General features: G+C 45.5%; 1 protein-coding gene and 1 non-coding gene across 2 annotated transcripts in view; both read left to right on the top strand.

Annotated features, from left to right (window-relative positions):
• Window positions 1-27,498, top strand: part of CHCHD3 (coiled-coil-helix-coiled-coil-helix domain containing 3) — a 248,043-nt gene that overhangs the window by 74,235 nt on the left and 146,310 nt on the right. The window contains exon 4 of the mRNA XM_083183331.1: window positions 26,428-26,572. Within this exon, the coding sequence (XP_083039457.1) occupies window positions 26,428-26,572 (145 nt within the window). The remainder of the gene's footprint in view (window positions 1-26,427; window positions 26,573-27,498) is intronic.
• LOC146076927 (5S ribosomal RNA) lies at window positions 12,730-12,848 on the top strand. Its single transcript, XR_014474312.1, has one exon. It is a non-coding gene; the product is annotated as a 5S ribosomal RNA (ribosomal RNA).

A 27,498-nucleotide genomic window follows, 5' to 3' on the forward strand; every position in this document is an offset into this window, starting at 1 on the left:
ACAAAGATAATGTCAGTAATGGCGGCGGTGCTGAGGCTCAGGGGAATCACAGTCATACCCTATTTGGACGATCTCCTGTTCAAAGCAGAGTCAGCAGTCATGCTGCAGAGTCACTTGGCAGAGGCCATCAGTTTTTTGCAGGCTCACGGCTGGATTTTAAATTTGCAAAAATCTCAGTTGGTACCGTCGCAAAGGCTCCAATTCCTGGGAGTCATACTAGACACCCATCTTCATCGGGTATTCCTCACGGAGGTAAAGGCCAGGGATCTGGTCACCCTAGTCCAGGAGATTCTCAGGGCTCAGAGCATTTCAGTATGGAGGTGCCTCAAGCTCCTGGGGAAGATGGTGGCGTCATTCGAGACGCTTCAATTTGCCAGGTTCCACTCTCGGAGGTTCCAATGGAACATCTTGTCAGCCTGGTCAGGAAACACTTTGACCATGAAATCCGAGATGATAGTGCTGTCTTCGGACACCCGAGAATCCTTGAAGTGGTGGACAGAAATAGATTCCCTTCAGTGGGGTCGGTCATTACAGACCTGGGACTGGTTGATAGTAACTACCGACGCCAGTCTCAGGGGCTGGGGGGCAGTAGTCCTGGATCTCAGGCTTCAGGGCCTGTGGACGGCAGAGGAATCAGCGTTACCAATCAACATCTTGGAGCTGAGAGCTGTCTGGAAAGTGATTTCCTTGGCGGGAGACAGGTTACAGAACCTCCCTTTGAGGATTCAGACCGACAATGCCACAGCTGTGGCGTATCTGAATCACCAGGGAGGTACACGCAGCAGATTGGCCATGTGGGAGGTGTCCAGAATCTTCCTATGGGCGGAACAGAATGTTCCAGCTGTATCGGCTATATTCATCCCAGGGATAGAGAATATAGAAGCCGACTTCCTGAGCAGGGAGGAGCTCAAGGAAGGGGAATGGAGCTTACACCCTCAGGTGTTTCACCAAATCACTTCGAGGTGGGGAACTCCGGATGTGGACCTGATGGCATCCAGGATCAACCGTCAAGTGCCCAGGTTCTATGCCAGAACAAGGGATCCACTAGCGGAGGCAGTGGATGCCATGACTATTCACTGGCAGGGAGATCTCCTTTATGCATTCCCACCTGTACCAATGTTACCGAGACTTCTGAAGAAAATACAAGGGCAGAAGGTTCCAGTGATCTTAGTGGCCCCAGATTGGCCAAGGAGATCCTGGTACTCGAGGCTTCAGAGGTTGTCTGTGGACTCATGGCGTCTACCTCTGAGACCAGACCTTCTAAGACAAGGCCCATTCAATCACCTGGATTCAGATCGATTGATTTTGACGGCCTGGCTATTGAAACCATCATTTTAAAAAGAAAAGGGTTTTCTGACGCAGTAGTACAGACGATGATAAAGGCCAGAAAAGCTGTATCTTCGGCAAATTATTATAGAGTCTGGAAGACTTACATTCGATGGTGTGAGAGAAGAAAGGCTCATACATCTCATTTTAAGCTATCAAGAATGATGGAATTCTTACAAGATGGTTTTTCATCGGGCCTAAGCCTTCAGTCACTGAAGGTGCAGATCTCGGCCTTGTCCATCTATTTCCAGAAAAAGATAGCCATTTTGCCGGAAATTCAAACTTTTTTACAAGGAGTATCCAGGTTGAAGCCTCCATACAAGCAACCAGTGGCACCTTGGGATCTATCACTGGTTTTGGAATGCCTTCAAAAGGCACCTTTTGAACCTTTAAGGTCGGCTGACTTTAAGTTTCTTACGTGGAAGCTAGTGTTTTTGTTAGCAGTAGCATCTGCTAAAAGAGTTTCAGAGTTGGGAGCTTTATCATGTAAATCTCCCTTCTTAATTTTTCATGATGACAGGGCTGTTTTAAGAACAGTGCCTCAGTTTTTACCGAAGGTGGTATCTACCTTCCATTTAAATCAGGAGATTGTTCTACCTGTGTTTCAACCCCCAGAGGGTTCTAAGAAAAGGGACAAGTTGAGAACTTTGGATGTTGTGCGTGCCTTACGCATATATGTGGACAGAGTGAAGAGTGTCAGGAAGACTGACACATTGTTGGTATTGTATGACGTACACAAAATTGGTTGGCCTGCATCTAAGCAGACTATTGCTAGGTGGTTGCGGTCTATGATAGCATTTGCTTACACCAAAGTGGGTAGACCAGTACCGGCCAAAATAAATGCGCATACCACCAGGTCAGTTGCCACCTCTTGGGCGGTTCGACATGGGGCCACAGCGGAGCAGGTTTGCAGAGCTGCCACTTGGTCATCTGTTCACACATTTGCCAAATTCTATAGATTCCATGAGTTCGCGTCGGAGGACGCATCATTCGGGCGAGCAGTGCTGAGAGCTGCAGACCTGAGCGTACCCTCCCAAAGGACCGGCTCTGGAACGTCCCAGTGTTGAGCTGTGTCACCAGGACCATTGAAAGAGAAAAAGGGATTTTTGTAAGAACTTACCGTTCGAATCCCTTTCTCTGATATGGTCCTGGTGACACAGCGATCCCTCCCTTACGCTCAGTAAGTATGCCAGAATTTCATGATGTTCATGTTAAAATGGTTAAAAGTTAACAGTTTCTGTTATAAAATGTGCAGATAATGTGCAGGTGTTTGTACTGAGTTAATGTATTCCAGTGGCTTTGAAAGTTGAACTGAAGAGTCCAGGGATGCAGTAGGGGAGGAGCCTACCCTCTAAAGCTTTAGGATAGGTGCCTGGCTCCTTCGGACCCTCCTACATCCCAGTGTTGAGCTGTGTCACCAGGACCATATCAGAGAAAGGGATTCGAACGGTAAGTTCTTACAAAAATCCCTTTATCGTTTACACAAGAAGATTTAACTTTGCACTCCTCTCTGGAGTGTTGAATCCGTGTATTTTATTGTGTGAAAGATCAATGCAATTTGTTCTTCTGTATAAAAGTTACAATGTACAGTATACCATCTGTGACAATCAGTCAATGTTGCGTAGTATTGTAGTACTGCACCGAGAACTTGTTCTGTCTGCATGAATGAAAATTTAACTGCAGACCGTACAATATTGGGGAAACAGTTTTTGCAGATTTCGATAAGTTAATTTATGCATTTGTTAGTTTTGGTTCATATATATTTCGACACTGCGACCATATTTATTACTTTAGCAGCATAGCAAAACGTATTGAAGTTATATAATACATATGGTTCTAAAGAGAAGATTATCCACTTTAGGGGGGATTTCAATTGCTACCGAATGGATTAGCCCAGAAGAATTTGCAGGACATCGGTCACAATTTACAATTATGGGATTGCTTTCAAAAGTGTTACAGTTGTACTCATAAGTTTACATACCCTAGCAGAATTTGATTTTCTTGCCATTTGGCAGAAAATATGAATAACTCACAAACTTTTCTTTCACTCGTGGTTAGTGGTTGGGTGAAGCCATTTATTGTCAAACAACTGTGTTTACTCCTTTTTAAGTCATAATGACAACAAAAACTACCCAAATTACCCTGATCAAAAGCTTACATACCCCAGTTCTTAATACCGTGTATTGCCCCCTTTATCATCAATGACAGCTAGAAGTCTTTTGTGGTAGTTGTGGATGAGGCTCTCTATATTCTCAGATTCTCAAACAAGCTCCTAACTATCCCCAACCTCTTAATCTCCCACTTTTTTACCTTTTCGCCATCACTAAATCCTGGCTCTCCGCTTCCGACACAACCTCCCCTGCTGCCGTCTTATGGAGGCCTCTCCTTCACACGCTCGGCCAGACCTGATGGCTGCCAGGGTGGAGGAGTGGGCATCCTCCTCTTCCCCCAACTGCACCTTTCGCGTCATTCCAGCTGATCCCTAACTCACAGTCTCCACCTTTTGAGGTACACACTATCCACCTCTTCTGCCCCATTCACCTCCTTGTGGCTGTAATCTACCGCCCCCCTGGCCCCTGCTCCCCTTTCCTTGATAACTTTGCTGCGTGGCTTCCACACTTTCTTGCCTCTGACGTCCCCCCCTATCATCCTCGGTGACTTTAACATTCCTATTGACATCAATAATGCTGCCTCCTCTCATCTTCTTGACCTTTCCACCTCATTTGGACTTTCTCAATGGGCCTCCACCCCCACTCATAATCTCGGACACTTCCTTGACCTAGTCTTCACTCACCATTGCAATCTCTCTGATTTCTCTAATTCTTCCTTCCCACTCTCTGACCACAATCTGCTCTCATTCACCCTCTCATCCTCCCCTCTCCCCTCATTGCCCAGACCCACAGTCACCAGATGTAACCTCAGGTCTCTTGACCCTACTGTCCTGTCTTCCCTGGGCACTTTCCGCTCTCCTCTTTCCACCATGACCTGCCCACACCAGGCTGCCTCTTTCTATTACTCTTCTCTCACCTCTGCTCTCGACTCTGTAGCCCCCCTCCACATTGTCCCCCTCCGACGCTCTAAACCCCAACCCTGGCACAACAAAATAACACAATTCTCTCAAAAACACCTCTGGAGAAAATCTCACTTTCTGGCAGACTTCCTCCATTTCAAGTTTATTCTCTCCTATAGCGCGGCTCTCTCCTCTGCCAAACAATCTTTTTTTCAAATATCTCATCTCTTCTCGTTTCTCCAATCCCTGCTGTCTCTTTGAAACTTTCAGCACTCTACTTCGCCCTGCACCACCCCTCCTCCCTTCATCCCTCACTGCCACTGACTTTGCCTCCTTCTTTCTCTCTAAAATTGAGATAATACAACATGATCTCCTCCCATACCCCCTCTGCTGCCCGCCCACCCACCCCACCCGGCGGCGAGGGGCACCGGGGGGGGGGAGGCAGTGGTAGAAGCACCGTAGCCACAGGGCGCACGAGCGTCGGCTGCTGGCAGAGGCTGAGCTAATGGGGGAGAGAGGTTTGAGTTGGGCTCCTGTTGATGGAGTTTAAATTCCATGGAAAAGCATAATATAGGAGGAAACCCAGCATTTGGTTATGTGTGTGGGTTCCACACATCAGTCATTACCTGCAAAGAGTTCTTAAAGTATTCTAAATCAATATTTTATTTACAGATGGAGCCACACATCTAGCATGCCTATAGTGTTAGGCCTGCCATCTCGCCACAGCGCGTGATGTCACGCAGCCACTGCGGCTCTCCCCATAACAGTCAGGACATTATTGCTTTTTCCAGACCGCTTCCTCAAAATGCTGCATTGCCACCCTTGCAATGGTCCGTCACCACCCCCTGTTGCTACTTAAGTTGCGGTTGCGTCGAGACTGCAGTTCAAGTGCTCATCACACGCAGATCTCTAGAAATCTTAAAGTAACTATTTTCACAGATCAGTGCAGATCTTTGAATCAGGCACAAAGTACAATATGTGGTTCTGAATTTTATATTTTGATACTTTTCCCACTTTTGCAAATCCTTTTTTTTTTTTTTTTTTTAACAACTTTCGGTTTTTGCTTACCATGTGGACTCTAGTCAGTATTATCACACCTGCTCTTTCCTACAGATTTATATTCTGAGATTTATAGTGGATTGGAGATAAATATAATATTTGTTTGAAAGTGTGACATCTGTCCTGATGGCAATATGTGCCAGAGGTCGAAAACCAAATGGAAGCAAAGGCTGTGATGTAATTGGCACCATTTGTCTAGGTGACGCAGGGAATGACTTGGCAAAGGCAGATGGTGCCATGCCTCATGAACTTTTGCAATAGGATTGGGTTTCTGGTCAGCTGGGTGCTGCTGCTCTATTAAGTTCTGCTGAGAATTCTGTGCAACTCAATGGAACAACCTTGCAACATTCTGCACAGAAGGAGAACCTTGCTGCAAACTATCAACATTCTATCTTCACATTTGTATGAAGAGGAAGAGAAAAAAAAAACAATATGTAAGCTTGCTTTCAACCTGTTTGGGATCAATATCTTGAGTCTCTCTTACGGTGTAAACCTTTGAAATCATTGGATACAAACTGGATTTTGCAGTACTGGGAATCCATTTGGGGATAAACTTAGAAAAAAAAACTTCTACACTATAATATAGTAATGACATTATGTCAATAGAAATGATAGAGACTAAGCTGAACCTAGGTCATGCTATATAATTCAATGCAATGTTAGCAGAATTGCCTGGGAACTGCAGGCTCACTCATGTCAGGTATCTCACACTGCAAGGCTTATTGAGGCTCGATGTATGTGGACACATCTGTAGGTTTTGTACTTGCACATCCAGAATTTGTTTGCTGTCTGCCCGCAGCCAATCCAATACAGGTGGTTGGGCAGGAACTCGGTATCCTCATGACCTGATGTTTTCTTACCAGTAATTTAGCTGCTTTTTGTTTTTTTGTGTGATTTTGGTTTCTTTGACTTAATTATTGGCTTACTCTGAGACTTTAGAAGCATATTATGCTTCAGACTAGTTAAAAGCCTGTCAAAATGATAGTTTTTACAATATACTTTCATTTTGAGCTGTAACCGTTTTTAACTCACAAACTATCCACCCAACCCCCAGACCCTATCTGCTCCTACCTTTTTTTCTTTTTTTTCCTGCATTCACTTCTCCGTCGCTCCATATCCAGCAAATTTGAAAGAGATCAGTGTCCCTGCAAAAAATGTCTTCACTTTTTGTTATAACATCTTTGAGCACACAATGGAGTCATTTGGTCAGTTAAGTAGCTTCTAGTGGTCACTGGCGGTGTACTTCCCCTTTAAAGGAGGAGTTTCAGAAATCTTTCTTTTGTCAGGATATGAATGATACAAACATATGGCTTACCTTTATACTGTAACACTCATGCTCCTCAACCCAGGTCCTGCCAGAATACATTCTGTCACGTGTTCCTATCAGAAGTAGTAGTACGTTTATTTATAAGGCGCCACAAAGTGTCCGCAGCGACGTACATAGCAAACAAAAAACAAATTACAAGGTAACGTACAGGGTGTGTTGATAAAATACAGCATAAATAGGGTATAGCTGGTAGAACTAAAATCAGCATCAGTTCTGAAGTAGGAAATTGTCGAGGAGACTGAAGATGAAGTAGAGGAAGGGAAGAACAGGGCAGGAGCACAGGTGAGGTAAAGAGGTAGGGTGAGTACGTGAGGAAGGAGGACCCTATTCATAAGAGTTAACAGACTAAGGGGGATATTCAATCTCCGGCGAGCACCTCCCATCGGGGAGATGACCGCCGGGCCCTATTCAATGCTGTCTTCCCCGACAGCATTGAGCAGGGTATCTCGGCAGAACGAGCCCGACATCACTAGCTGTCGGGCTCGTTCTGCCGAGAACAGCCGGGAAGTGACGAGCTGCCGGCTGCAGCTCGTCTCTTCCCGGCCGCAACTCGCGGCCACGCCCCCTTTTCGCTCCCCGGCAGACGGGACATTGAATCCCGCCTGCGTGTTCTCGGTCGAGCTGACCGAGAACGGGACTGGGTCACGGCGGTCGAGCAAGCTCGACCGCCGTGACCCTGACATTGAATACCCTCCAAATGTAGTTTAGGTGTACAGGTTTAAACCATAGAAAGCTGTACACCATAGGATACAAAAACTTGTACAAGACAAAACGAGAAAAGCAAACTAACATATTAACGTATATAGAGGGGATTCACCAGAAAGTGATAATGAGACTTAGGAACACAGCTGTTATATGAATAAACAACATGCTGATAATTATTATAATACACTGCATAATAAAGCATGCAGCATGTATGATCTATCCGAATTAGATCATAAGGGGCACATTCGATTCGTATCCAATCCCCTTGAAAGTCCCTGCCAGCTCCTTGGGAGGTTTTATTCCATGCAATAATTCGCATGTAAAAAATGATATATCAAGTTCCAAGTCGAAGGAGCCCTTCCGGGGAGCTCAAGGAAAAAAAGGTCAGACTTGTCCCTTGGGGGCCGTTACACTCGAATTTAATAATATTGTTGCACTTGTACATCAAGCCGCCTTCGAGCAATAGGTTTAATAGGGTGCAAACAGCAATAGTGTAACACTGGTTAGATGGTATATAGGTACACATCAGAGATCAAGGAAGCATGTACCTCGGTCCAAAATGATTTAAGCTGGTGACGCTGTACCTCTGGTTGCCTGCTGAATGGCAAGTCCTTTTGCTGACCTGGTAGTGTTAATAATTATTTTTTTATTATTATTCAAATTTTTTTTTGGGGCGGGGGGGGGGGGGGTTGTTTAACTAAATTACTACCCACCTTGGTATTTAGGATAAGGTAAGGGAGCACAACTGAACTACATTATACAAGGGGTGAAAGTTAAATGTATAATGAGTACAGGGAGCACAACTTAAATGTATAGACTAGAAAGCAGGTGAAACAACATAAATAAGTAAGGGGAGAGCAAGTGGCAAAACTTAAATTACTGTAATTGATCAGGTAGACCAGTTACACAAATTAACTGGACACTTTGCCTGGCTCATGCCTCCCCCTCCTTCTTTCTCCCCATGTCACCTGCTGCCACCCAACATCTCCTAGTTGCTCTTACTGTTTTCATACATGTGACCTTAGAATTTGACGATTATAGCAAGCTGGAGAAAGTCTCCATGACTTGATCGGAAAGGTGAGTTAATTTCTGTTTAGTGTCTGTGCATCGCTTCTATACATGTTCGGTCTGCTGGTCACTCATGTGGTGGCCATTCTGCAGTAATTTGCCGGGGACCAATAATCAACTCAGATGTTGGTCCCACAGCAAAATACTTTGCGGTGGGACCAACATCTGCTATAGATCATTCTATTAATAAATGTATTCATTTTGTACAGAGATAATGGGCTATTGCCTATACAAATTAATCTAAAGCACAATTTAGAAAGAGAAAGCATAGGGTCAGTTGTTATAGGTAACCCATTTTTTAATACACAACAGTTCTTATACATTTTCCAGTAAACTTTTAATTTTTTTTTTCCTGTTTCACGAATTGTTTGCTGTGAAAAGTAATCTACCCTTTTAGATGTCAGTTGAGTGTTACTATTACAGCACTGCGCTTTATAAATGTATTATAGCTTCTTACCAGTCAATAGACTACAATTTCCCTCTTTGCCACCGAAAATAACACATTTTGAAGTGCTGATACAAAGTGAAATAAATGAAGAAGAATATTAAAAAGAACCCTTCGGGAGGCCAAGCAGAAAGTATTATATTAAAATCAATACTTGGGGCCTAACCTTTTGTGGTTTGGCTTTTTTTCTTATTGATCTCTATTTTAATAACATGTTTATTCTAGTTTCCTTCGCTGGGCCTGGGAGAATTAATGCAAAAGATTGAACTCTTTGTAATCACGACAACTTTGGTTTGAGTATGGTATTTTTAGTCTCCGTTTGGCTGTGTGCAACAGAGTAAATGAATAATTATAAAAATTAGCTTGATTTAATAATTGTCTTTGCTTGAAAACACTATTTTGCCTTTTCAGGGCTTCCGAGTGACAATTGTTTCAAGCTGATAATAGTCTATTTATATCTACGAGTATTATTATAATAACCTTTTTGTCTTTAGGGATTTTTAGTTGTAAAATAATAAATTTGGCAGTTTGTGCTACTTTTTAACCCAGTGTTTGTAATATAATGAATGACATGTAGCCAGTAGCCATTAACATTCAAGAAACATCTATGTACAAAAATCAAGTGCCGCCTCCAACAATGAAATGGGGGAAAAAGTAATTAGAACGTTATAGGAATTACAGAAAATCGTTCTGGCCATTAAGATTTTAACAGTAGCGTTTGTAATAGTTTGTGGAACTATAGTGTCATTGAGTAAAAGACAGCGCAGTGTCTTTAAAATGTAATGAAGGGAGTGAGCACGTCTTGCACTTTTATGTTGACAATAGCTACAGATGTGTCCAGGTACATCGAGCCTTCTTGCACATTAAACGGCCCTTCTGGTTGCACCATACCATGGCGTGACTCTGTAGCACCAGTCATCTTTATGAAATGCTACATTACACTGTGTTCTACGAAAACACTCTAACGTTACATTTCTTATGCCTTCTATCAATTTAATTAGTAGAAGCTGTTTGTTTGTCCTATTCGCTTCATTTTTCAAATAAGATACCATTTATTGGAAAAAGTTACAAAAAAGAAGTCCAGCGTCACAAGGAGGATAGACGTACAGATGGAGCGCCACTGGTTTTTGGCCGTGGATCGCCAGCATTCTTGCGCTGACTATCGCCAGCTCAGAGGCACTCCATCTGACTGGAACGCGCGTGCGTCTCAGTTTCCAGATGGCGCCGCTGCGTGTTCCTGACAGTCTCCACTTCAGGGTGACGGGCAGGGATAGGTGGGGCGGCGAGGGGCACCTGGGGATGCGGTGGTGAAAGCACCTTTAGCCACGGGGCGTGCATGAGCATCTCGTGCGCCCCTGGTGAGAGCGGCCGCTGGCGGGAGCTGGCGATAGAATAGCTGGCAATAGAATCGCCAGCCCCTGCAAGAAAGAGGGCTGTATGTGGGCACATCTGTTTTTAACTGCTTCTCATTAATAGATCTACTACTTTGTCTAGATAGAAAGTCAAAAGGTCAACATACAATAGGTCAACATGAAAAAGGTAGAAACATGAAAAGGTCGACATGAGTTTTTCACATGTTTTTTGTTCCTTGGGCTTTCATACATTACCGCCCACGTGGACTACAATTGAGAATGGTAGTGTACCCTTTACACTAATTGAGTGTCCATGTTGACAGCCTATCTACATTGACACACAACAAATGTGAAAAGCATGTTGACTTTTAATCTGTCTACCTTTTGACTTTCTGTCTATGTAATAATTCACACCGTATTTAACAATGTTTAACACATATAGGGGGATATTCAATCTCCGGCGAGCACCTACCATCGGGGAGATGCCCGCCGGGCCCTATTCAATGCTGTCTTCCCTGACAGCATTGAGCAGGGTTTCTCGGCAGAATGAGCCCGACATCACTAGCTGTCCGGCTTGTTCTCCCGAGAACAGCCGGGAAGTGATGAGCTACCGGTTGCAGCTCGCCTCTTCACGGCTGCAACTCGCGGCCACGCCCCCCACTTGCTCCACGGCAGGCGGGACATTGAATTCCGCCTGCATGTTCTTGGTCGAGCTGACCGAGGACTGCCGTGACCCTCACATTGAATACCCCCCCATAGACTTTAATGATTCCTGGGGGGGAACCTTTCTTTCCTAATCATACCACTTTTACACCAGAATGCCTGGTAGGACCCGGGAAATTGAAAAATGGAAATTGCCAGGGCATGCCCTGCCTCAGACCCCATTTACACTGCACTTCAATCCAGGTTATTCCCTGGTAATGCCATTTTTACACTGAAAACGGATCAGCCCTGCCTTTCCTTGCTGCGGTCATTAAAAAATGGCTTTTTAGCCTGGTGATGATGAGGTCACAAGAAATGGAACTTAAAACTGGCTGAAATGCATAACCTCTTCATACATTGTAATCTTTATAGATGTAATGCATTCTCATAAAGAAAGATAAAGATGCGTATGAATACAAACTTGTAAAAACTTTGAATTAGTTACTTTGAAAGTAACACTTTGTGCCCAAAAAGTTTAACATCCTAGGATGCTTTATAAAATGGTGTTTTGTAACACACACCTAAAACCTTAACCTACAGTACAGTATATTGATACAGATAGTGGTAGATGCTCAATTAGTTCAGTAACATTACCCAGGTGCATGAGGGAGGGGTTAAATACTGGGTAAGTAAAACAAGACATTTTTTCCCTCAGCACACGGAGTAATGTTAGTAACCAATCTAGAACACTACATGATAATAGAATTCAGAGATATTGGTTTCATATACCTGCGCAGGTGTATGCTATGCTCCCAAGCCGCGTCAAGGCTTCTCTGTATATTGGGGGTCCCTAGCGCTATATCTAGGTGCAGGGTGCGGCACCCCAAAAACCATCCTAAGCTGGGAAGCCCAGTGCGGCATGCCAGTGATATACTAAGTGTTAATAATTAGTGGTAAGAAGCCGAAGCTATATATAAAGAGAGAGATAAATGACTGCTCCTATCGGAAATCACACAGCCATAAACAAATAAAGTGCAACCTTTTAAAAGATTTTCTTTAAAAAAAAAAAAAAAAAAAGAGCGACCTAAAGAAATGAGTGCAACCTTTTAGAAAAAGTACACAACCTTAGGTCATATTAGGAGCACTAGTGCCATAGTTAAAATTGAGCCCTCTATATTCTGGTGGGTGTTGGTTTGGTTGGGTGTTGGTTTGGTTGGGTGTTAGTAGACGTACCAGGAATGAAGCTGACCCACTCTATTGTAATGATCATATGGGTTTGGTGGGTAGTTAGGGGGGTGGTGGGGATGTTGTGCAGGGTGCGTTAAAGCACCGTAAAATGTACGTTCTAAGAAGGACGTTTGTCTCTCTTGCATAGCCATCAATTGAGACATAAATGCCTGCTGATTCTGCCTCTCAGCTTCCAAATATTTGTCCATGCGAGCATCCTCCTTTTGCTTGGACGTCAGTATCCAATTGGCGTAGATGTTCCACTGTCACCGATGTCATCGCTTTAGCTGCTTGTTCAGACCGGTTAAGCTTTTTCTTTTTCCTTCAGCCTATGGTGGACCACTGGTACCATGGGATATTCTAGGTCCTCCAGACCAGGCACCAAGGAGTTAAACTTCTGAGAGTGCAGCTGGGATGGCCTCCTTAATACCCTGCCCTGCCCCAGGCTAATCAGTTTTTTTCTTGGTGCCTCAGGAACAGGCACATTTGTAGGAGCAGGGTTTGTTCTTCAGCCCTGGTTTAAACTTCAGGTTTTTTGTTTTTGTTTTGTTTTGTTTTTTCTATTTCAACCTACAGCCATACCACACTGAATAGGCCCAATCTCATCCGATCTTGGCAGCTAAGCAGTGTTGGGCCTGATTAGTACCTTTGTGGGAGACCACATGGGAACACCAGGTGCTGTAGGTTGCCTGCTGCAGGCGCTGTGCACAGTGCACTGCAACAGAAGGAAGCACGCTGTGCTGGGTCTCTGACCTCCATGGCCAGATGCCTCAGCATCTCCACAAGGCATCGGGGGAGCCGCTGCAGCGTTTGGAAGCTTCAGTCAGGTAAGCGGAGTCCCGGCGTGGGGCTCCGGCATACCTATAGCGGCGACCACCGCTGGCGGAGGAGGCACCGCCAGCGGTCCCGGCAGCGGGGTCCCGTTCTTTCGGTCTCCCCTCTAGGCCACCAGGGCTGACCTGTTGCAGGTCCTATATGGGCATATAGCCCTGGTTAGGCTCCGGGAGGGGGTTAATTTTTTGAGCAGCCCATAGCTCCACCCCCAGCCCCAGTGCAGGTCATTTGTTTCAAATTTCCTGCCTGGTTGACATAACTCCCGCCTCTCTCCTTCCTTCTGGTGCCTGTTTCAAACAGGTGTGCCAGAGTGTTAGTCAGACACTGCCTATCCTGCATGCTGCACGGAGGGAGACTTGAAGGAGAGACTGCTGGCGCTGAGTGTTATGCCTCCCTGTCCTGCACTGTCCTGGTGTCAGGTTGTATATCCCCCTTCCTCACCTCATGGTGCTGGTTGTTGGGAGTAGATGCCTATATAGGGGTTAATTTTTACCCTATTTTTCCTCACTAATTGAGGTTATCTGTGGTTTTATTTAGTATACTCTGTTACTTTACAGTTTATTACTACTGTGGTAGGCTCACAGAAGCAGATAACAGAGCCACTTATCTTATGTTTGTGTCTCTTCCAATTAGTGTAGTGCCTGTCATTACCCACTGTCCTAATTAAGGCTGTGTGTGTTTTTGTTTTTGTCTCTATACTGTGTTTTTTCTTTTGGGTGTCATGGCGTCCAGGGGGCCTTCTCAGAAGGGTAAAGGTGCCTCTGCACTGCATGCTTACACCTGTACTATGTGCAATGAAAATTTTGCTTGCACTAACAGAGACCATGGTGGCGTTTGTGATCGCTGTGCTGCACCTAGCGAGTCCCCGCCCAGTCGTGCTGTGCCGGCTGAACCAGAGTGGGCTATTAATTTGTCCCAGGCCATGCGAGATTTGACTGAACAACTGGCAGCTCCTAGATTGATGCAGTCGGGCCCTGTTTTGGAAACGCTTGTACCTCAGTCTGCCCCAGAGCCAGCTTGGGTGCACGGGTTGGCGCAAGCGGTGCAGGGTTTGGTGCAGGTCTCTTCAAGTCTGCAACAGTCAGTTGTAGAGAAGAGAAAGTCTCGGGCTAGACCTCTCAGGGTCTTAGATACGTCAGACGATACGGACTCTGAGGGTTCTTTATACCCAGGGCAGAAGAAATCCTCTGAGGAGGAAGTGGAGGAAAATGAGGAGGTCACGGAGCAGGCCATACCTCATGAGGAGCATATGACGCTCGCTAGGGTGGAAGATTTGGTGAGGGCCGTTAGAAAGGTACTGCAGATAGCAGACTCCGATCCCACTCCCCCTTCAGGGATGCCGGTATTTAAACGCAAGAAGAAGGAGGTTACAGTCTTTCCTTCATCTCCTCAATTAGAGGGACTGTTTAAAGAGGCATGGAAACACCCTAATAAAAAGTTCCTTGTTTCCAGGAGGTTTACTGAGTTCTATCCCATGGTTGAAGGGGATATGAAGTTATGGGAAAATCCGCCACCTGTGGACGCGCATATCGCGCGTCTAGTCCGTTCTTCCACTCTCCCTATTCCTGACGTGACTTCCCTTAAGGAGCCTACGGACAGGAAGATTGAAAATTTCCTAAAAGGAATCTACTCTAATGCAGGGGCGGCCATTCGTCCTGCTTCGGCAGGGGCTTGGGTATCTTTAGCTATCGATAAATGGCTGGATGCACTGGCGGAAGGTCTCAGGGAAGGTTCCCGAGAATCAGACCTGATGGAGTTGGTAGATAACATTCGGGAAGCAAATGCTTATCTGAGTGAGGCTACATTAGACTCCGGTACCTTCGCGTCTAGGATCTCGGCGGCCTCTGTTGCGGCCAGGCGGGCTTTATGGATCCGCACTTGGCGTGCGGATAGTGAGTCCAAGAGGGCGTTGGAGGCCCTACCATTTTCTGGGGGAGTTTTGTTTGGTACCGAACTAGACAAGATTGTAGCGACCATTGCTGCTTCCAAGACGGCTTTTCTGCCCTCCGCAGCACCGAAACCGAGAGTTCCGGGGTTTCGTTTCTTTCGTCCCCAGGGGAAGGCAAGGGGACAGGCCTCCTCACGCTTCCAGCCAGCCCAGTCTAAGCCGCAAAAGACAAAGGGCCGCCAGCCCTGGTCGGGCCGTCGCCAGGCCCCCAAACAGCCTGAGAAGCCTACAGCCTGACTGTGCCCGCTGCCAGGACATCAGTCCTGTGGTGGGAGGGCGTCTGCTTCTTTTTGCAGACATTTGGGGGGAAACCACTTCCGACAAGTGGATTCGGGAGATTATTTCAAGGGGGTACGCCCTGTCTTTCAAAAGGGGTTTCCCCACCCGTTTTTTTGCAACAGGGCATCCTGCAGATGCCGACAAGGCTTTGGCCCTTCGCAAGGCGGTTCACTCTTTCCTTACTGCAGGAGTCATAGAACCAGTCCCGCCTCTACAGAGAGGAGGGGGTTTTTATTCAAACCTATTCCTTGTTCCCAAGCCGGATGGTTCCTTCCGCCCCATCCTGAATCTGCGGACCCTGAATCAATTTATCCGGGTCCCCAGATTCAGGATGGAATCCCTACGGTCCATTCTTCAGGCACTCCGGAGGAACGACTTCCTTGCATCGCTGGATGTGCAGGATGCATACCTGCACATTCCGATTCGGGAGAACCATCAGCGGTTTCTCAGATTCGCAATTCAACAGGAACATTATCAATTCCGGGCATTGCCATTTGGCTTGTCGACCGCTCCGCGTGTTTTTACAAAGGTGATGGCGGTCATGATTGCTCATCTGAGACTACAGGGCGTCAGAATCCTGGCCTATCTGGACGACCTACTCCTAATGGCAGATTCACTAACGACGCTTCAAAGTCACATCCAGTTGACGTTGTCGGTGCTTCAGGATCACGGGTGGTTGATCAACTGGAAAAAGTCCAGTCTGGTCCCCACCCAACAGATAATCCACCTGGGAGCTTTGTTGGATACGCAGCTTCAGAAGGTCTTCCTCCCAGTCGACAAATGCAGGTCTCTTCAGGCATTGGTCCGGGAGTTCTTAGGCCGCAGAACAGTGTCTGTTCATTTCTGCATGCGACTTCTAGGCAAGATGGTGGCCTGCTTCGAGATGGTGCAATATGCCCAATGGCACTCTCGCCCATTAGAACTGGAGCTCCTTCGTTGTTGGGATCACTCTCCCGTACGCCTGAAGTCCCAGTTCCTGGTGATATCCAGAGACACCCGCCTGTCTCTACTTTGGTGGCTGAATTCCACCCACTTAAGTCAGGGAAGATCCTTTCTCATCCTCGACTGGGTTATTCTCACGACGGATGCCAGCCTCAGGGGCTGGGGGGCCGTGGTGGAGGCCCACTCTTTTCAGGGCCGTTGGTCGGAGGCAGAAAGGAGGCTGCCGATAAACATTCTCGAGTTACGAGCGATCTTCCAGGCACTTCAAGTGGCGGGGCCTCTTCTGTATCACCGTGCAGTAAAGGTGCAATCCGACAATGCCACGGCAGTGGCTTACATCAACCACCAGGGGGGCACCCGCAGTCGGGCAGCAATGCTCGAGGTGTCTCGGGTCCTTCGCTGGGCAGAGAAATTTCTTCTCGCGATCTCAGCTACATACATTCCAGGCCTTCTCAACTGGGAGGCCGATTTCTTAAGCAGGCAGGATGTCCACTCGTCAGAGTGGTCCCTCCATCCAGAGGTATTTCACCAGTTGGTGGTACGGTGGGGTCAGCCTCAGATCGACCTATTTGCCTCACGGCACAACCACAAGTTGCCTTGTTACGGAGCACGCACAAAGGACCCGGGTGCGTTTCTAATAGACGCACTGGCAGTTCCGTGGCCATTTCAAATGGTGTATCTCTTTCCTCCGATTGCCCTGCTTCAGCGGGTCCTTCAAAAGATTCAGGTGGAAAGGGTAATAGCCATTCTGGTTGCACCCAACTGGCCAAAGAGAGCGTGGTTCGCAGATCTCAAGGATCTCTCCAGCGCACCCCCGTGGCGTCTACCTCTACGGCCAGACTTACTCACGCAAGGCCCCTGTCTTCATCCAGACCTTCCCCGTCTGAATTTGATGGCATGGCGGTTGAGCGGTCGGTCTTAAAGGCTAGAGGGTTTTCAGACCGAGTTATTCATACTATGATTTCTGCGCGTAAACCGTCTACAGTTAGAGTTTACCACAGGGTGTGGCGGACTTATTTTGCGTGGTGTTTAACGCGTAATTTGCCTCCTAGGCAATATTCTTTGTCAAGGTTATTGACTTTTTTACAAGAGGGACTGGATACAGGATTGCGTCTGGCATCCTTAAGGGTCCAGGTATCCGCCTTGTCTGTTTTATTTCAAAAGAGGATTGCTCAGTCTTCTGCGGTTAAGACTTTCCTGCAGGGTGTTTTACACTTGCAGCCTCCTTATGTTTCCCCAGTTCACCCTTGGGATTTGATAATTGTTCTCAAGGCTTTACAGAAGGCTCCGTTTGAGCCTTTGGCGGAGGCCACTTTGCAGTGGTTGACGTGGAAGACTGTTTTTCTCCTGGCCATCGCTTCGGCTCGGAGGGTTTCGGACCTAGGTGCTTTATCAGTTAAGACACCTTTTCTAGTTTTCCACGAAGACCGGGCGGTACTCCGTACTCGTTTGGACTATCTTCCTAAGGTGGTATCCAGTTTCCACTTGAATCAGGAGATTGTTGTCCCAGCTTTTTTGCCTTCTGGTTCTTCTTCCGAGGATTCGGATTTAGTTACTTTAGATGTTGTGCGTGCATTACGCTTTTATGTTCAGAGAACCAAGGCTCTCCGAAAAACTGATTCTTTGTTTATTCTTTATGATGGACATAAAAGAGGCTGGCCAGCCTCTAAACAGTCCATTGCAAGATGGATCAGAACGGCTATTCGTCAAGCCTATCTTTTCTCGGGTAAGCCAGTTCCGGCTTCTGTCAGAGCCCATTCTACTCGCTCGGTAGCAGCGTCCTGGGCGGCGGGCCGGGGTGCTTCTGCTGAGCAGATTTGCAGAGCAGCTACCTGGTCTTCTGTACATACGTTTATCCGTTTTTACAGGTTTGACTCCTTCGCCACTGCTGATGCAGCATTTGGTAGAGGAGTCCTCAGTGCAGTTAGGGAGCGTTCCCACCCTTGAGGGACTGCTTTAGGACGTCCCATGGTACCAGTGGTCCACCATAGGCTGAAGGAAAAAACAGGAATTTTGGTCTTACCTGTTAATTCTGTTTTTCTGAAGCCATGGTGGATCACTGGGCGCCCACCCTTCGCTCTTATCTACTGTGTTTGAGTGTATCTGTCTTGTTTCTTCAAGACTCTGGTGTTGGGGTGTGTGTATGTGTGGGTCGGCTTCGCCTTTTCCTGTTCCTTAGGCTTTGGTAGTAAGTAAACTGATTAGCCTGGGGCAGGGCAGGGTATTAAGGAGGCCATCCCAGCTGCACTCTCAGAAGTTTAACTCCTTGGTGCCTGGTCTGGAGGACCTAGAATATCCCATGGTACCAGTGATCCACCATGGCTTCAGAAAAACAGAATTAACAGGTAAGACCAAAATTCCTGTTTTTTGGCAGGAACGCTGTACACTGTAATAAAAATAAAAAAAAACAATCACATTAGACACTTCCATGTCAAGTGTTATATAAACATAGCAGTATTGTTTTGCCTAAATTTGCTAGTGGCCTTCTTCCACCTGAATGCTAGCAACATTCTGCAACAGATACTGGGCCTTATCCCACCCCACCCCTAGGTTATATTAGTGTTTTTACTATGTGAAATGGGTGTAAATATATAGAATGTCTACTTACAATTAAAACGTAATGGAGTGCTTTGATTGGGGAGCGCCGTCTGACCGTTTGCTTCCACAACACCATCTATGGCTGATTGGACGCTGTCAGAATGCATTGAAGAATCCATCATATTCTCTGCTGCACCATCATCACCAAACAGCAGCGGTGAAGATATGCTCATGTGTGCTGACATCTACGTGGCTTCAGAAGCCGGTGGAATGACATGGACAGCTGGGACGCCTGGGTAGTCTGTACGTCATGGCTCTCCTGGCTATTGTCCATTTGGCAATGCGGTACTATGGAGGAGGACAGGGCTACTGGGTAGCAGAGTGCCATGTTCTCAAATGCACTGTAGCACAGGTCATAGTGCACCCAATCGGGCCTAGCTGCACAGCTTTTCTTGCGCTTCTGGTTCTTCACTTTGGTGAACTGCTTCCGTAGAGATTTCAATTTATTTACAACCTACTGTTGCTTGCGATGGATACCTCTGGATTCCAGTAACTCCGCAAAATTGTGATACAGCACCGCGTCCCGAACGGTGCCATCTGACGCCGAATCTCGTCATCTGCCCTGATTTGCAGGAGATCAAGTACCTCTTTATCAGACCAGTTGGATGTAGTGGACATGGACATGATGGTGCAGGTCAGGTTTGGGGTGTGCCAACTGGTCAGGCTGAGGGTGATGCTGTGGGACACACTGCGTGACAGCCACCGTGTGTTGCTGCAGATGAGGCTGTAAACACACTGGGGAGAGTGCTGCCAGCACAGACTGTTGCTGTAGTGTAGGGTACAGGCTGCAAACGGTGTGGTAACGCTGCTTTTGCAATGCCCCATGCACTGTCATGTGCCCTGTGCGGGTCTCCAGCAGATGACCTAATGTGCCAGAGCTGGAAAAGCACCAATCCGCTCTTTGCGGCCTTCTCCCTGCCAAATAACCCGGGTTAATGACCATTTACACCAGCCTGAGCCCCGGATAAGCCCTGTGTCCGACCCTGAACATTTGCCGGGTCAGATTCCCGGGAACAGTACCCGCGTTATTTAATTTTTTTTCAGCCAACTTACACCGCGCCCGCCCCTGACTGGAGTGGCAATATCCCGGGTCCAACCTCTGGTGTTAAAGGGGTATCAGACACTCAGATTGAAGAATTTGGACACTGGTCACATCCATCCATATCTGCTCCAGTCAGAAGGGCCTAAAGCTATGTGTGTCATACATCACAACCTTTTAACCCACTTGAGATTAAGGTGTGGTATCTCCCCAGAACTATATGAAAAACCTATATAGCATATACATTGATGTTCTACTTTAATTTTTGGTAGGGAGCAGTATTGCTTGATGTAGAACCAAATAATAACTTTTAAAGTAACCTGATCTCAATGCCACCTTTTTGTTATGAGAAACAGATTAAGCTTAATAACAAGCCATGTGCGCCTGTCAGTCTAGATCATGGGTATTCAAACTGTGTCCCTCCCAGATGTTGTGAAACTATAAAGCCCAGCATGTCTTGCCACAGTTTTGCTATAAGGTAATGTTAAAATTATGGCAAGGCATGCTGGGATTTGTAGTTTCACAACATCTGGAGGGCCACAGTTTGAAGACCCATGGTCTAGACAGAACCCATCTGTATAGACAAAATGTTCGGTACTTGTTTCCTAGCACGGCGCCCATCGGGTCCCATCGCATACCTTAACTTAAGGTATGCGATGGGACCCGACCGACCTGATTTCGGGCTTTTTTTTTTAGGTTTCCCTACAAATGTAAAATCAGGTCCATTGTATGCCATTTATAATGCCATACAATGCGACGACCCGATTTTACATAGGAACCAAAGTTAAATGGCCCCCCATACCCAATTGTTGATTTGTATACCCACCCTGATGGGTACTTTGTAAGTCAAATGCCCCCCCATTGTTAACGCCACCCCACAATGAACGCCCACCCGAAGCGTGGCGAGCAAAGCGAGGGGCGGTGGTAGGCGTCCTCTGACCTTTTCATACCCACACTATCCACGTCGGCGTGGAGTTGATTTTATATAGTGTATGAAAAGGTCGGAGGGTGCGTACCGCCGCCCCTCGCGGGATCGCTGCGCTCACCACGCTTCGGGTTCACGTTGATCGTGGCGTCGACAATGAGGGGGCATACAATGAAAAATGGGGTCTGGGGGGCATTTAACATTGGGTCCAATGTAAAATCGGGTCTCAGGGACCATGACTCTTCATGACATACTACATACAAAGATAAACAGACGTGTACTGTCAATGTAAAACAAGTTGCATGAATATTTGCATTAACCCGCTAGCTACAAGCATACTGTCCGTTTTCTGCAGAGGTGTCTGGTAAAATAGCATTTGAAAACTGTTGCACATAACCTCAAGTGATCTGCTCCCAGGGACTTAATGCTATAAAACAGTGGTTCCCAACCCTGGTCCTCAAGTGCACGTTTTTCAGGTCACCCAGCAGGTGCACAGATTATTCAGGCACGTTTTAAAAGATCCACAGGTGGAGCTAATTATTTCACTGATTCTTTGTGGAGACCTGCAAAACGTGCACTGTTGGGGGTTCTTGAGGGCCAGGGTTGGGAACCACTGCTATAAAACAAAAAAAGCATCTTAATGAAAACAATGGTAATGTAGTGTGGCAAAGTGGTTAGTTTTGCTGCCTCCAGGGCTAGAGCATTATTTACAGTATATCCCAACCATGGCAACATCCCATATTCAATAGGACACTCATCTTCGTGTGTATGTGTGTGTGTGTGTGTATATATATATATATATATATATATATATATATATATATATATATATATATATATATATATATATATATATATATATATATTTATAATCTCCCTTTTGATTCTTTGAATATCAACCAAAGACGTCATTAAAATACACTCAATATTTAGAGAGAATATCTTCTCTAATATATTGTTCATACTGCCAGTGTGAACACCACAGGCGTTTACCATACACTTAAAAGCCCGTGGACTGCATTGCTGGGCCCCTGTTCTTAGTAGTAGGCAAATTACCAGGTGAAGCAGTTCTGCCCAGTAATTTTGCATTTTAACACTGGTCCTTTTGCAGTGTAAACCAGTTAACTTGGGTCGGCATACCCGGGTCTCCGACATGGGAATTTCGACCCAGGTTGTCCGTTTTACACTGAAAATAAAAAACCTGTATTGAAAGTTAACTTACCAGGTCGACATGCTTGACCGTGAGAACATGGTACTAGTTTCTATACCAGGCAGGAAACACCGGTCCCTGTCTGAACACTTTTTAACCTGCATTACCAACTTTTTTTTTAATGATGTTTTATTTACCAGCTGTTCCACTACTATAAGCTACAGGGGCTAGGACGCAATCATTCCGGTCATAGGTGCCCAATTATCATAAAATATTTGTGGCTAAATCCCCCCCAAAACACCAGTTTTCGGGGGTCAGCTGCAAAAATTAAGTATCACTACAGTGTATCATGGATGGACCGCAGCAGGAATCTCCGATCCCTGCTGCCATCCCTCCTTTACCGCTGCCGGCTGCTTCCCCCATAAGTTACTATGGGGGATGCAAAGCTGCCCGATTTATATCAACATCCGGCAACAGTGCTTCGCATCCCTACGGTCATACTGAGATGGCAGTAGCCTATGGGAGTAGTCCGGTCAATCGGGTTAGTGGGGAGGGGGGGGGTTGTTAGAGCTAACCTCGCATGTGTAGCCCCCCCCCTGGCGCCCGGCTCGGCACATCGCTTCTTTCGGAACCCTGTCCCTGCGCATCAGGGATTATACATCCTGCTGATAGGATTGCATTTTACAATGCGATCCTGGGCGGTAACATTCTGCCCAGATCGCATTGTAAATGGGCCCCATAGTCTGGGAAAGAGGTTTGTGTGCAGGTGGATTAATAATCAGCTGGAGACATTTTAAGATGAGCAAATACAAAGTTTTGCTAGTTCTCTGTAACAGCCCCAGATGTACTGGGGATAAGATGGATCAGGTGAACACAATTTACTTGGTTTTTCAGCTTTAAGCAGTCTCTCAAAATGACTTGCATCTTTATTTATTTTGTGTTCTTTGAAAAAAGAAGCACTGAACCATGCAGAACATGTAGTGTACAATGTATGTGCAATCAATGCTTAATCATCAGCCTCTGTAACCATAGTGGCAGTTATGTGCATGTGGTCATCTTGACGTCTACTTGTGAATTTCCTGATTTCCCGTGGTGTAGAATAGGAAGACTGAACTTTTTTAATTACAGTATTGACTTTCTTTGTGATTGTTGAAGTAATTGAATCCACTGGGAACGTGCTAAATTATTTTTTTTTTCTCTTCTCTAAATTGACTGATCTACCTTCATTGCAATTATCGCTATTTTCATACAGTTACATTTAGCACTAAGCTGAATGTCTGGGCTGATAGCTTTTAGTAAATAGCTCGTGCAAGCTGACAGAGCTAAATTATTCATGTTATTATTTTAAAGGGACTGCATCAAACTGTGACCAGATTGGTTTATGCTACTACAGATCAGCATAGAATAATGAAAACTACTGGTTGCTGACCATTGTACATATTTCTTACTATTGCTTACTGTTTTACGCAGAAATGTCAGTTTTTACTATTTGTTAATATATTTGACTTTTACTTAGTCCTTCTTGTTATAAGTAAATTATATTTTTCTCCTCAAAATATACTTTTATATTGATTGGAATTGGTGATGAAGAGTTTCTTAACATGCAGTATTTTGACTATTCTTGGACAAATTGCAATCACTACTATCCAGTGTTTTGTGATTTTGCTTTGGCAGAACGGAGAATTGTCCAGATGTATTGTCCACAGTAGTCCTCATTGTAAAAACTGCGAAAAAACTTAACTCAGGAGGTTTAAAAAAAAAAAAAAAAGGAAAATCTGTTAAAGCCAGTCATTAGCTGCTGGATTTGTTTCAGATGACTGTAAAAGAGTGACTGTATAACCAGTGGTATGGAAAGCGGCAAGCAGCCACCGACCAGCAAATTACAGGATCTCAAACTGGATGGATTTACTGGGGAAAGTCAAACAAGTATTATTATTATTATTATTGTTATTATTATCATTATTATCATTATTATTATCATCATCATCTTTTTTTTTTTTTTTACTGGATAGAACACTGGGTCCAATGCCTGAACTGGTTAGGCTGCAGCCTATGGCGGCAGGACTTTCAGGTGACCGATAAGGAATGAAAAGCCTAAATTTTTTCCATGCTTGTTAGCTATAACCCATCTCGAGATACCGTTGAGGGTAAAGTTCTAAAGGTGACTGCCAGGTGGCTGTGCCTATGTAATTTACTGATGGTACCATTACTAGTGTTCCTTCTAGGAACGAAATGAGGCAGGGCGCTGGAGGGGCGGACCGTGCACGCCGACGTCAGTACAGGGGGCGTGCCCGGGCCGCCGACGTCACTACGGGGGGCGTGCCCGGGACGCCGACGTCACTACGGGGGCGTGCCCGGGCCGCCGCGTCACTACGGGCGGCGTGCCCGGGCCGCGTCACTACGGGGGCGTGCCCGGGCCGCCGCGTCACTACAGGAGGCGTGCCAGGGCCGCTGCATCACTACAGGAGGCGTTCCCGGGCCGCCGCATCGCTGAAGGGGGCTTGCCCGGCCATGACTACGTCACTGAGCTGCCGGGACGTAGCCATGGCCGGGCAAGCCCCCTTCAGCGATGCGGCGGCCCGGGCACTCCGGCGGGACAGACTGCAGGCTGATTTAGCGGGGCGCTGCTAGAGGGGCAGGGCGCATTTTGCCCATTAAAAATCGGACAGGGCGCAGCGCCCTGCTGAAACAGCCTAGCTGGAACACTACTATTACTTCATGTACATTGTGTTACAGCTCCAGCTAGGCAGCTTAAAGCCAAAGTCTCCTTCACCTGCCACAAGCATTAGATCATACTTGCCAGTTGTATAATCTTTGCTACATGGGCAGTATAAATGGAGATTCCCTGTGCACCATACATGTGTGCTTTAACAGCATTACAAGGGGATTAGCCTAGGGCACCTGGAACTTTTATACAGGCCCTGCGGTGGACCATAGATGTGGTTTATCTACACTTCAGTTATGCTACTTTCAGACCGCAAAACTGTCTTTAACCCTGTATTTGAAAACCTTTCCAAAAACGGGACTGCCAGGTAAAACCCCTTTCATACCGCATCTCTTAAACGGTATATTACCGTTTAAGTGCGGTTTTTTGGACACTGGCAGACCCGTTTTTGGAAACTTTCCAAATACAGGGTCAAAGCCAGTCTTCAGCGCCCCCCCCCCCCGTTAACCCCTTCCCCCGCGGGTTAATACCCCCCTAGGACTAACAACCCCCCAATGCATTTAAGAACACCCCTCCCCTCCCCCCGTGCAGCTGGTACCTCCTGAGGATCCCAGCAGTATGGATGGCTGGCTGCGCTTATGAAAAAAAAAGGGACTTTCGGAAAATGGCTGCCCCATAGGAAAACCAGTTTAAAAAAACTGTCTTTCGTATAGGGGCAGCCATTTTCCGGAGGGGGGGGAATCGGAGATGTTAACCCACGCGGGGGGCGGCAGCGGGGGGCTCCAGTGCAATGAATATTTAATGAGCTCATTAAATATTCACTGCGCTGAATTTAGGACCCAGCTTATTGGCTGGGTCCTAAATACCGTTTCAGACCCGATTTTGATGCCAAAATCCCGGGTCTGAAACTGGTAGGACCCTCCATTTTAACTGTTTTACAAAAACGGCTTTTGTAAAACGGTAAAGTGGTCCTGCACCTTTCAGACCGCACAAATTACCGTTTTAAAACGGTAAAAAAATCTGCAAAATACCGTTTTTAAGTGCGGTCTAAAAAGGCATAACTCTTTTGACCCTCTCCCACATCACCTGTTAAACTCAAAAGCTTGGGATTGGGTTCTAAAATGGATGAATGGATAAAATCTATCTTTAGCAAATGGATTGTGTTCACAGTAGGGAAAGGTTGCCAGTGAGTGCCACTGGGGTCCTTACTTCGGCAGTGCTTATAAATCTTTTATTGTTGACTATACAAATGGTATTGACTAAAGTATGCCCGTTTGGATATGACATGAAGTTATGCAACGAAGTAGACACAAATGGAGGGGTATATTGATGATCTAGCTATCAAAAGCCTGGTTAGCTACAGGTTAATGCTACAAAATGCTAAATCAAGCTCTTGGGTCTAAAAAAACCAAATGCCAAATATAGTATTTAATGGTACTTCAATTCACTTCGAACTTAGAAGGAAAGGATTCTATGGGGGTAAATGTACTAAAGCTTCTAATAATGAAAAGAGGTGAAGGATGTTGCCTATAGCAACAATCAGATTCTGTATATATTCTTCCTCTATTGCAGTGGCTTCCAAACGTTTTTGAATCCCTAGGCTTAAAGTTTCTTATTGAGAACTAAATGTAAATCAAATATCAAGTATTTGTTTTATATATAATCCATAGGTGTAATTATGTGCATTCGCTTCTGTTTATTCACATATTTTATGATTTGAAGCCACCAGCACTGGTTTTGACAATAAAAATTTGTATTAAAATTGGTCTCTACCACCAACCCAAAGCACCCAGTTTGGGAACCACTAGTCTAAAGTATAAAAATAAGAACTTTCTGCTTGTGAAATTTGCATACACAGAAATTCTGACATTTTCTTATTTGCACAGATTAGAACATGGGGCACTGTTGATGCAGGAAGAAATAGGAAAAACTCTAGAGCGAGAGCGAACTGCTTCCACTGAACAACTTACTCGAGCTGTACTGCGTGAGAAAGCTTCCACTGAGGAAGAAAGATTGAAGGCCAGAACCTTTGTAAGTATTCTATTTGATGCCTTTTATTTATCCTTTAATTTGTTAAAGGTTTGTTACAGAAATGACATTACCTATTTGGCAGGTCTAAATATTATTTTGATATTAAGATTTCTGTTTTTTGACTGTAGCAAAAGTTATTCTAGTTTTAGCTACTGAAATAATTGCATAGTATTGACACTCCATGTAGTGCAGCTTCTTTGAAAGAGACCTCGCCACAGGCTCTGATTTCCCAAATATTTGTAAAAACAAGGAATAGCGGATCATGAGGTTAAATTCACAACACTTTACTAGGTGTAACAGGCTCACATACATGATAAATTAATATGAACCAACGAGGCAAGCTGTTACATTTGTGCGTGCCTCCTCCACCACAGACTGTGTGGGTAGCCGATGCACTGCTTCATACACGGAGGGCATCGGGAACAGTTACACGTTGTATGCCGTGAGTGCCAGTCACCCATTCATAGTTAAATATACATACACCAACCATGTGGAGGTAGAATCTCTGATAATCTCTTGGAATTAGCAACCAAATGTCTATACTTTTTACAATTTTTGGATGAAATTAATAATCGATTAATCAAGTTTGAAGCAAGAAGCGAGACATTATATTATGTAGCCATTTTTTCACAATAGTATATGTGATACAGTAAGTATTCACTTTATATATGGCTATAGGGAGTTATTTTTTTATAATTATTTTATTGAAGCAAAAACATGGAGTACAAGTGTGTAAGGTACAGTATATACATGAATTCAACACACTTCAAATGTTACATGCAATGATAAACAAGATGCAATAGGACACAATTCAGCACACTTCCATGGGAATTATTTATATATTTAATAACCGTTTCTTACAAAATGTTGACTTCATATGGTTCAATATATATGTAAATTTTGAACGCCTACATAATATCTAAATA

This window comes from Crinia signifera, chromosome 4, assembly GCF_055691185.1.
Source record: "Crinia signifera chromosome 4, ASM5569118v1, whole genome shotgun sequence".
NCBI classification, from domain to species: domain Eukaryota; kingdom Metazoa; phylum Chordata; class Amphibia; order Anura; family Myobatrachidae; genus Crinia; species Crinia signifera.